At 31.2% G+C, this 12382-nt stretch overlaps 1 protein-coding gene across 3 annotated transcripts in view; it reads right to left on the reverse strand.

Annotated features, from left to right (window-relative positions):
• Window positions 1-1291: 1291 nt before the first annotated feature.
• Window positions 1292-12382, reverse strand: part of LOC107448548 (sialin) — a 34010-nt gene continuing 22919 nt past the window's right edge. For all 3 annotated transcript variants that reach the window (XM_071181989.1, XM_071181990.1, XM_071181991.1), the window contains 6 exons: window positions 11845-11972; window positions 10752-10901; window positions 8421-8553; window positions 7170-7325; window positions 5012-5097; window positions 1292-3903 (listed from right to left, as the gene is read on the reverse strand). In XM_071181989.1, the coding sequence (XP_071038090.1) occupies window positions 3721-3903; window positions 5012-5097; window positions 7170-7325; window positions 8421-8553; window positions 10752-10901; window positions 11845-11972 (836 nt within the window). In that variant the 3' untranslated portion in view covers window positions 1292-3720. The remainder of the gene's footprint in view (window positions 3904-5011; window positions 5098-7169; window positions 7326-8420; window positions 8554-10751; window positions 10902-11844; window positions 11973-12382) is intronic.

Here is a 12382-nt window from a genome sequence, read left to right on the forward strand (position 1 = left end):
TAAGTTAAGTGCCACTGCCCGGCATACATTTGCCCGGTATACCCTACACTGATGTTTTTTTAAGGTTCAGTGCCATTGCCCGGTATACCCTACACTGATGTTTTTTTAAGGTCCAGTGTCACTGCCCGGTGTACCATGCATTCATGTTTTTTTAAGGTTTAGTGCCACTGCCCAGTATACATTTGCCCGATACTCCAAACACTGATGCTACTTCTAATCTATCGTCAGTACGTATTAAAATATCGAATGAATGTAATTATATCCACGAATAAATTAATATCAAATCGGATGTAATAAATATTTCGGACAATCACCGAAACGACAATGTGATTGTCAACATTTACCGGTGAAAGTCAACAACCACCAATTTCGGTCATTCACAGTAACATGCACATCATTTACATAATAACCGCATCAGGACGTTTATTTCATACTTTGCCTAAATAGCATTTGTCATTCTATAGAATGCCTAGGCATTATATACAATGCCTAGGGAAAGTATGTATATAATTCTCACATTTCATACTCTGCTAAAAAACATCCAGCATTCTATACAATGCTGGTGTTTCATACTTTGCCGGTAACATACATATATTAAGATCTAACTAACTTTAAAGTAAAAAAAAAATAAAAAAACAAAAGCAAAACAGATAACAATAATAAAAACAAAGACATAACGACAAAATTCAACAAATAACATATTTTATACGAGTTCGAAAATGACAGCAAACGTCGCAAAAAATAAACATAAAAACAAATGCGAACGGTGACGGTAAACCTTTGAAATTTAGCCAATACGCCAAGGAAGCGAACAAATAAATCCCCAATATTCTCAGTGTAATTACCCTCTTTCCCTATTTTCACTCTTCTGACGAAACTCTAAGTTTTTAACATTATGGAATCGTCCTTCCCCTAGTCGCTTGTTGAATTTCAGGTTTCTATGGCGATATGGTGGAACAACTTATCTAAACGTTCTTGCTTTGACTTCATGTTTACGTTAAATTTGTTCCTTGCTTTTAAATTAAAAATTAAAATATCATTCAATTAGAAGTTGTATTAATCTATTGATATCAATTGTATTTTACATTTTGGTAAGTATATATATTTTGTTGTTCTTATTTTTAAAATACTATTATTTAGAATATTTTATATGCACTTTGTATTTAAATTGGCTATTTTTTAACGTTTTTAACCCTTTTCTTACGGCGCTTAGTATGACGAAGCTGCCATTCTGGTCCATCTGTTATACCAGCCCTAAGCGAAAGGTCAAATAAAACACTAGTCATTTAAATTCTTTTTCAAAAGGAGTTTATAAAAATTGAGGGGAAATAGAAAGTACACAATAAATAAGTACAAGTAAGTAAGTAAAGTACATAAAAAAAAGTACACAATGTGAAAGCATGATCTCGAGCTATTAATTAATTACAAAAACTTAATTTTTAATAATTTACAAAAATACGGTACTTTGGGATTATCCCGTCCACCATTTTCGCCAAACCTAAAAACCAAGCAAATTAAAATAAATAAAATAATAATAAAATAAAATAAAATAGAATAACCTAAAACTATCGCCAAAGGATTTGGCGAGCGTTGGAAAGTCGACGGGATAATCCCAAAGTACCAAAAACACTTCTTATGTGCATCTACCTGAGTAAATGGGATGAAACGAAAGATTTCAAAGAACGCATAATCACACTAAGCTGTAAATATTACTATTTCAAAAACTTTATCATTGCTCATATAAATTAATTTGAGACAATTATGCAAGAAATTAAAAAATAAAATATAATAAAGTGATTTTTACTGTTATATTTTTTTGTATTACATAAATTTGTATTACGTTTTGCTACGTTTCATTTTATGGCATTAAATAAAGTGAATGTCAAAAGAAACCTTCAATTAAAACATAGTTTATCACCATTTTATTTTTTATTAATAAAATTTTTATAGATATGTTACTGTTAAAGTAATAAATCCTCTAATTATTAATACTAACTGCTTCTTTTGGTTAAATGAGAGATATAACATTCACTTTTAACTGGTTATTGCCAATGAAATTTGATCAATGTGAATAAATTGTTTAGATAACATTGGAACATGGGTGTGCCTCTTTGTATATGTGAAAATTTCGGTTATTATTAATTCTAACAGGTCAAAATTAATAATAACCGCTTCTTTTGGTCACGTTGAGAAAAAAAGGGTTTATTTCCGTATCGTGATCTATGTCAAAGTAATCACCAAGTCTTGGCAGCTTCTGGGCAGTGGCCAGCGAGAAACTAAAAATGAGAAGATTAATAATAACAGAAAGGGACTAACTCGTAATTACCGCCGGGCAAACATCTAAATTTTTTTTTTAAATTGAAATCAATTTGGCGCCTTGGCGATTGTAGATATCGTGACAGATCATGATACGGAAATATCTCCATAAAAGAATGGCATTGACTAAATTTCATTAGTTATTATTGATAATAACCGGTAATAAGGCCGGGATAGCCTGGTCGTTAGGGAGCTGGGCCCATGTCCAAGAGTTCGAACCCCGCGGACCGAAGACTCCCCGTGTAGTAAATGGGGACTGATGCAAGTTAAATCTGTCGAGTCTCAAAGTCCTCCATGTCCCCATAACAAATCAAAACCTCTGGTGGTACTGATCAAGGAGTTTCCTTGTCTTCTGGATTAGTTCAAAATTACAAGGCTACGGCGTTGAACATTAATAGTCGTAAACCCAAAAATTGGGTCGGCTGTTCAACGACGGTTATAAATCAATATAAATAACCGGTAATAAATGCGCTCAAGTTATTCCCTTTAACCGGCTTATTTCGTTATTAGTAATATTGACCGGTTATTATTAATAATAACCGATTATTCACATTGACCATAACAGATATAGTTATATGCAGACAACACGTTATTGAGTAGCATAGAATTAAGCATTTGTAAAATATAATTGAAACATATTTGGATAATATGCATATTAATTACATGAAACTAGTAAAATACTTGAAAGCCTGCATAAGTAATACAAGGCTTATCTCTTTCTAAAGTGCTTAAAAACAAAAAATTTTAGAAATAATTTTTTTTTAAAAACAAAATAAAAATCTTATCATATTTAAAATAATGGTTCGAATTCCTCAAAATTAAACATCGAACCGCGATGGCTCAGGGGATAGAGCGTTCGCCTTTTAATGAGGTGAACCAGGTTCGAATCCTGGGGACGGCTGAAAGATCCGAATTCCGCATCCAGCTTGCACTGATCACAATACTCACGTGAAATATCGTCAGAGGTTTACAAATGAGTCCCTTTGCCGTCAGGCTAGTAGTGGGAGGTTCACGTGGTCTTCCTTACCGTGTAACGCAAATGAGGGTTAGTTTCATCAAAAAGATCTCCACGAGGGCAAATTTCTTCCATTACTTGATCCAGGAATTCCTCTGTCTTCTGTATTGGATTCAAAATGCCAAGTCTACGTAGTTGAACATTAGTAGTCGTAAACCCAAAAATGGGATCGACTGTTCAACTACGGTTATAAAAATAAAATAAAATTATTCATGAACTCGCCATAATTTTGTCCAAAATGTCTACATCACCAACGTGTTAGTTTCAAGTTTTTTTCTCCTTTCAGACGCCTCGCCATAAACAAGAGGAAATCAAATCTCGATGATTAATTTTTTTTTTAATTTAAGGTTTTGGGCATGATTCATCACTCCTTCCGAGTACTAAGTTCGCTACAGTTTTGTTTTCTGAGAAATGTTTTCTACGCATTTCACTTCTTTTTTGTCGGTAGGTTCGTTATCTGGGTCATTCCATGGTTGAAGATCAGCTGAAGCGAACAATATGTAGAAGACACCCGTTATAAAATACAGGGTTGCTGAACTTAAGAACACAAATCCCCAATTTCTCAAAGTTTGCTAAAAAGGAAAAAAAGAAAATATGAGAAACGTATTTATACTTTTACACACACACACATATATATATATAATTCTAGCAGTCATGGTCGAATGTCAACCACGCAGACAACAGTTGGAAGGAAAGAATATTTTCATTGAGCTCACATGTTGTACTCAGATCATTTTCTAGCATTGGCGGAGCTCAAATCGCGCTCCAAAATCTGTGTGCTTTAGTTTTAATCCTAGGGAAAGTAGGATGTGAATTTCCCACTGTTTCATTAGATCTCAGGGATAAAGGGAAACATTAATAATTATAATTGGTTTATTAAATAGGTTGCGTGATTCCCATAAAGAGAAAAGGGGAAAATGCCTTATTTTTAATTAATGCATACTTGAACCAAAAATAGATTAAAGGACAGGATGTCAATTTAAAAGTGTGAGAAAGTGTTTCGTTTTGATTAGTAAATTAAGAAAAAGATTTACAAAAAAAAATAACATGAAAAGATTAATTGAAACTTTTTTTTTAACGAAAATTTTTAATTACCATCTTAATTTTTTTTTTATTTTTAAAATTATCTATTTGCAAAACTTTTCCTATGACAGAAGCACAATCAAAATGAAAAGAATAACATTCGTAATCTCACAGTACAATCAATATATAAAAATAGTATGAATTACAAAAAACAGATTTAAATAAATTGCACTGACTTATACACGCAGGAAAAAAAAAATTATTGAGTGTTTTTTGAAAAGAAGTAAACAGATTTGAAGCCTTTTCTAATCATAACGATTCAATTCTGGTTTCACAATATTATCGGTAAATCACCATTTACTGCACGGAAAGTCTACGGCCGGCGGGGATAGATCTCTCGTACTAAAGCCCGACGTCTAACCCACCAGGCTATCCCCACCCTTATTGATTTTTTAAAACTTGGTAATCCTCAGAATGCAGCAGATTACTATCCAAACATCATTTTGCGAAAGAAATGGATTTGAACCATTCTTCTCATATGATTTAAAATTCTTATGGTTTGCTCACCTCTCCTCCAAAAATGCAATCGCTGCACTAAAATATCCTTAATAATAAAATTTTTTAAATATTAACTTAACGAAACACATAGGAACGTACTCCACTTTGGAGAACGTATCCGTCGAATGCTGGTGCCACAAAACCTGGTAATGTCGCAATTCCATTTGTTATTCCAAAGAGAGTTCCTAAAGAAGAAAAGTAATATTTAGTTACTCATTACTTAATCATTATATGACTTAAGCATTAGAGCATATAAAAGCGTGAGTTAAATGTAGAAACTTTCCCCATTTTAGAAATAATTATTTCTAGTTATAAGGGGCCGTTCAAAAAGTACGTATATACCAAAGGGGGGGGATTTGCCATTTTGTACGGTTTTGTACGATGGGGAGGGGGGGGGAAGGTATTATACAAAGTACGTACATTATAAGCATACACCAAATTTAAATTTTACTTTTTCCTACACACTCCTTAAATAAATATTTAATTTTTTTAAAACATAATTATTTTAATTTTTATGAAAAAGGGGGATAGACTAATAAAATGTACCTACTCTAAGGGGGTGAGGAGTAAGACCTTATGTACGGTAATGTACGAAAGGGCGGGAGGGGGTTAAAATTTCTCCATTTTTGCGTAGGTACTTTCTGAACGGCCCCTAATCCCTTATTTATTGGCCTAATTTTATTTCATACTGCAAGCACGGTGTAACAAGGAAAATGAGTGCTTATTTGTCCTCCTAAATAGCAGGAAGAACGAAGGCGACTGAAAAAGTAATATATATATATATATATATATATTTTAAACTTAATTAACTTTTATTTATTTTATTTATGTATAATCTCTTTTATTATTCAATCGTAACTACTATTTTAAATGACGTAAATGTTTAAAAAAATCACTCTATAGCAAGATACTATTGTAAACTGAAAAAGAAACTGCAAGCAAATGTTGCTAATATTAATATCATTCAATAAAATTTTGAATTTTATAATTAACCACATTTTGTTCTTTTATTCGCCCGTGGAAATGCTGAATCAGTGATTTACAATTTTAGTCGACCTTAAATCCTCCAATCCAAATATGAATTATTATTATATCCCAAAGTGAATTTAGCTGCTATTATACAGGGATGCCACAGGAGACTGAAAATGTTAAAAGTGGTAGAAACTAATTTTATTTTTATTTATTTATTATCTCTCTAATTATTCTAAAGTAACTACTACTATAACTTGCATTTCAAATTATTCATATTTAAATCAATGAAGAAAAACTCTTTGCATATCTTTTCATTAGTAAACTGAAAAATAATTATGCTATATAATGTTGTGAATTTTAATAAAAGTTAGGATTTTATTAGTCACCACTTTTTGCATTTTTAGTCACCCGTGGCAACCCTGCTTTATATAATACTGAATACGTTATAAGTCTCCATTGTCTTTTTTTCCTTCAAAAACGTTCATTACGAAAAAAAATTTGCTATCACATTTCGCTTTTTTTTAGAAATAGGAAAGTGGTAATTTTAAAAAATAATTTTAATTAAATTAATACTATAATCTGGCTGGGAACTTTTGAACACAAAAATACTGCAGTTAAGTTTATTATTCATATTTACAAATATTTATATAAATAAAAATAATAAATAAGTAATAATATGATGCTACTTGAAATTGTTTATAATAATAAATATAATACAATTTTTTTCCCCTCTACTTTAAACAACACAAAGCTAGAAAACGTTATAAAAAATATATAGGTCAATCGTTTCTGCAAGTCACTGTAGATATTTAAATCGGGTCTGAAAACCACTACTTTTTTCTCAAAATATTTTAAATATTTGTAGACAATTAAAACCTAGAGCTTACAGATTTGTTGGCAATTTGGACATCAATTTAAATGGCTCGCGAAGAGGAGGCTGGTAGCAAGTGGCGTTTTTGTAAACATTTGAAATATTTACATGTAGTGGTGTAGAAAATAACTTAAAATCAAACTTGGAAAGCAAGGAATAACGTTTTAAAATAAAAAACTAACAATCACGAGAAGGGATCTTTCTCAAAAATAACAGTAAGTTCGCAGAGTTGGTTATTATTATAACAAAATTTAAACAAATATTTTAACACAAATTGCTCTACATTGGTTAATACCAAAGCTAATACAGGTTATGCATTCTACCAAGTTCTTCTAAAATTAAATGAAAAATTATTATAAAAATGTCAACATAAAATATTCAAAAAAAAGAAATACGTTATTGAACAATACTTACCAGCAAATCGTGGACTCATATCAACGTGGTTAACCATGAATCCTGAATATATAAATCCATTCAAGCCGAAAGATAAAGATAATAATATGATTATAATAATTGGTCGACAACCAATAAGGGTTATAGCTACTGCACACAATCCTGGTCCGAAAAATCCTAAAATTATGAAATTGAAAGAGGAAAAGCTTATTGAGCATATGCATCCATAAAGATCTTATGTATATATATTATATACTAGTGGGCTGCTCCCCCTGCTCGCTAACGCTCGCCAACCCCCGAAAATTGCTACGCAATCTTGTATAGTTTGCTTCGCTCGCTACTAACTTAAATACATTGCAAATGCTCAAAGTTCTTAGAATTCAAAACAATCATTCAAATCCATTTAACAACTTTTTTATTAAAAAAAAATTACATCGTTTTAGTAAATACTAAGTCATTAAAATAAATTTGAATTCAAAAAAAGACTCATTAACAGAGACTCATTTTTCAATGAATAACTAATGACAATAATAAAACAAATAAATTCGTGATATAAATCAAAAATTGTCAAATAAATTCGCAAATATAAATTCGTGAAAAAAAACGCTTTCGACAAAAAACTAAAATAGAGATCTATCGACAAAGACTCACTTCTGCCTAGCTTAATAGTATGAGATTGCCGTAGCTGAATTGTTATTTCAGTTTCCGTTTTTAAAGGCGTTATATGTTGAGCCACCTCATCTAGATTTAGCATGTGACATTGTTAGCGGCAATCATTGGTCAATTTTCTAGCGTTGCCATTCGGGGAGGTGCATTTGAGTTCGCTACTCGCAGCCTAGATTTTCGTTACGTGTTTTGCTCATGTTTTTCTTTACATTTTATATTTTTTTATTTTCTGTTTTTTGCGTGATATGTTTGTTACTTAATATGTAAATTTTTTGTTTACAATTTTTTTTTTGAGTACTCCTCACACTATTGTATTAATATGTTTTGCTTTGGCAACACTGATACAATGTTAGAAAGAACTTGTTTTTGCTTTTTAAAAAAATTGACGGAAAATAGATGAAAACATTAGATGGAAAATTAAAACAAAACAAACTATCAGTACAAACTATTGCAATAAATTACAGTTTATCAATTTTAGTTTAAGACGTCTAAATAGGAAAATCAAGAGCATTTTTGCCCACCATTTCAACGCAAAATACCTGAATAAACTTCAATTTATAAATTTTTCTTTGAGAAAACTAATGGGAATGACTGATGATAAATTACCAATTCCGGTTATGAGTTTCCTAATTGTGGTGATTTGTAGATAACCACCTGCTCTGAGAAAATCCGCAAGAACACTTGCAGGCAACGCAAAAAGACACATCATCAAAAATGGGAGGCCGGACAAAATTCCATTCTAAAAATAAAATAAAGTTACAAATTTAGAGAATTTCCTGAAAATACTACTTAAAGAAAATAAATCGTTTAAATTTTCTACCGTAAAATATTTTTAAAATTCGACTAAGAATGGAAAAACTTTTTAAATCAATCAAACAAATAATTAAGTTAAAGGAACAATTCCAAGAAACTGAACCATTTTTTGATGCCTTGGAATCTTGTTTTATTCATTGAAATGCTGATTGCCTTGTTAACATCATTAGTTTATCCTACCTCTCTATAGAGCGTGGAAATGCATTTTACTCTAATTTGCCTTTTAGACACTGTGTTTTTTCTTGTTCTGAATTTAATCTTTTTTTTTCTCTCGGCTTTTGTGGCTTTCCTAGTCTTATTAGTCACATTTATTTTCCTTTCTTCGTTGGCAATTTTACGTTTGTATATTTTAAATCATTTCTGTCTCTTTACTTTTACGCCTGACAAGTCGTGAAAGCTTTTAAAGCGTTTGAAACATGTCTACTATTATTTTATATTTGCTTATTTCTGAAATGAATGAATTTGTCAACCAGGTAAATAATGAAGTAATTCCTATTTCTTATTGGGTTAATTTTCATAATAAGCCACTGACTTGTCATTTGTGAAGTATCGGTGTCTTATCCCCAGAGGTGGCTTATTAAAGCCCATCCAGCAGATCTCTTCTCATCCAGAATTAAATTGCTTAATCCCTTGCACTACAAGGCTCCTATTTGGCTCTATGAATTTGCACTCTACCGCTTGGAATATTAAAAGTTTTACACTCTAATCTTTAGCAACTAGTTTACGGTATCCAAATGTTATAGGATAATTGTGCAATTGTCTGCGCGTGATTGTGTCTTACAATATCTTAATGATTGCGTGCGCTTTCCCCTCCTTCTTTTTATGATTTTCAAAGAACCGTGAATGTAAATTGTTAATTGTTGTAGAATCTCAAAGTTTAGAACTGCCTGTGTTCAGCCATCACCATCTAGATCAGAAAGCCCACGGTTCCATATAAGTAGTCTGCGTAGACTATTTAAAAAGGGAACCAGTTGTGCGCATGAACCCGAATTCTTTTTTAAAAGTTACCGAGAGAAATTTTTCATTTATATTTGATAATTAAATTTGCGGTTGTTGACAGGTAAATAAGATACCTGTCAAGGTGCCCTGCTCTCACACGGAATTCTATTTGGGAACGCTACTGGATTGCTCGCTCTTATTTAAAGATTTATTGTTATTTTTTTGATGTTCAATTGTCTTTTAATGTGCCATTGGAAATAAAATAAAAATAAAAAATTATTATAGTTAACATTGGTTGAAAATTTAACATTTATTTGTTAACTATTTTAAATTAAGATAATTAGCTACCACTAAGAATAAATATATATCTTTACGGCTGTACACATGCCTTTCGTCAATCCAGTATTTATGCCAGTATCTCGTTTCTCCCAAAATATACAGAAAATGTCATTACTTTCCGATCTTATTATAACCACATTTCCTATCACATTTTTTTTTCTTGATTAATTTCTTATCACTTTATTGCACATTACCGTTGCCGGTTCACGTGATATCGAGTGATGTAACGAAATACTCAGCTATGATTTGCGCCAACAAAACAGATCAGATGGTTGAGAGATGAATATTATCATTCATATATAATTCGAGAAAAAAATGATATTTTCTCATTAAATAACGTAACAGAAATTTGTTTTAAAATTAAGAAACTAAAATGGATGCTAAATAAGAAGATACAACTTAGATTTTCTTTTTATAAATTACTCTATGCTAGATAAATTCCAGTAACCTATACCTACGCCTCCTATAACTGAAAGCCTCCACACAGTTTTTTATAGGTATTCCGATTTCCGAAAGAACCACTTAATAGAAAATCATTTAGAAAGTGGTAGCAAATACATGTCTAAAAATTTGTTTAATTTATGAATATGATTTGTTTGTCTTAGTTACTTGCCGACCACTACAGATTCAATTCTCAAATATATATGATAAATTTCTCTCAAGTACATTCAAAATAGAATTCGGGTTCATGCTCACAATTGGTTCACTTTTCAAATAATCTGCGCAGACTACTTATAAAATCCTGTATGGAGGCTTTCTGGTGTAGGAGGTGATGTCAGTACTTGGCAAGCAATTAACGAATAATACGACTCTTAATCTACCGCTTAAAAGAGAACAAAAACTTACATCTCTTAAGTCGAAATGTAAAACATTTGAGAGGTATGTTGGCATCATAGTCAGCGAATTGTAAAAAGTCCAATCATGTCCGAAATGGGCTACAATCAAGGCCCAAAATGGCATCGATGTCCATATGGATTTCCATGGAGTTTTGGCATCCTGTAAAAATAAAATACTTCGTGCTAGTTTAATATCATTCAAAAAGGTTGACAATAAAATTTTTAATTTCCCTGTCATTATTTGTATACATCATTGAATTCATTACACCAGTTAAGTGTGTTTGACATGAATACACGTCGGACGAAATCTCTATAGCCGTGAGCATAACGTATATATACTAGTCGTGTAAAATAAAAATTTGTATTGACTATCAAAACATGAAATTTCGATAAAATATAATAAGAATATTACTTGGTGGCATGTTTTCTTATTATTTTTAATTGTAAGGTTGAAAGTGGCTCTCATCATAAAGTTCAACTACGTGCGTGAATTGTGACTTGGACGATGAGCGTTGATTTGCGTAAATAATAGCGTCGAAATTACATAAACAGTTAGTTGTGTCAACACTTATCCCTTTCTCTACGAAATAGAGTTCTAAACATTCTTGAATAGAATACAAGAATCCTAAGCTTTCGAAGCAGAGCTGAAAGCAGGATGGAAAAGAAGAAAAAGTGGTAGCAAAACCCACGATCCGTCTACCACTGATGATATTTTGTGTCAGCACAGTGGAAGATGCGGAATTCGTATCGACTAGCCGTTGCTGAGATTCGAACCAGGGTCCAATAGTTGAAAGGCGAATGCCCTGAGCCATCGCTTCTCTATCTATGGTAGTTAAGTAATATTTTGAGTAAGGTACTTAAATAGTAGTTAAATATTTACAAATTTTGAGCCCTTTTTGAGTTATACATAGTATTCTTTATTTAATTTAAAGTTTATTATTAACGTAAGCTAGATTTTTATTTATTTATCTAAAAAATGATTTTTTGTTTCCTCACATTATATCCGCCATAATTCAAAATAAACTCGAATATTTTTTTTTCAATTTCGGTGCAAGGGATTTACTAAATGCAAGAAACCTTATGATTTAATAAATTTGACTTACATCTGATTTGGATTTGTCTAAATTGTCTTGGATGTATGCTAATTCTTCTTTAGAGATTCGGGGATGGACATCTGGTGTGTCATAGGCTAGCACTGCCCAGAAGATAAACCAACAGCATCCTAATGTTCCTGAAATAAAATATTGCTCGGTATTTATTTGCTCAATAATGATATATTAAAAGTAATTTATATAAATGAAGAATAGCTTGAATAATAACAAGCATAGAAGGTTAAAAAACAAACATGTTAAAAACTCTTAAAAAATAGTTCATTCTTTGCTTTTAGAAAAAAAAGTTCGTAAACTTATAATTTCTCAAAAAAAAATTGGAAGTACAATAATTTTCTTGGAAATGGTTGCATTCTGTTAAGGATTTCAAACTTTAGTGTACAGGGATGCCAATTGCTTGGACACACTTAAACTTCAAAAATTTCAATTTTTTTACTATAACTATTTGTTTTATTTCCTGGTAGCTTTTTATTATTAAAATAAATTTATTAAAATATTTTTTTTAAAGTTCATCCTACAAAATAAAGATTAA

Source organism: Parasteatoda tepidariorum, chromosome 6, assembly GCF_043381705.1.
Source record: "Parasteatoda tepidariorum isolate YZ-2023 chromosome 6, CAS_Ptep_4.0, whole genome shotgun sequence".
In the NCBI taxonomy this organism is placed as follows: domain Eukaryota; kingdom Metazoa; phylum Arthropoda; class Arachnida; order Araneae; family Theridiidae; genus Parasteatoda; species Parasteatoda tepidariorum.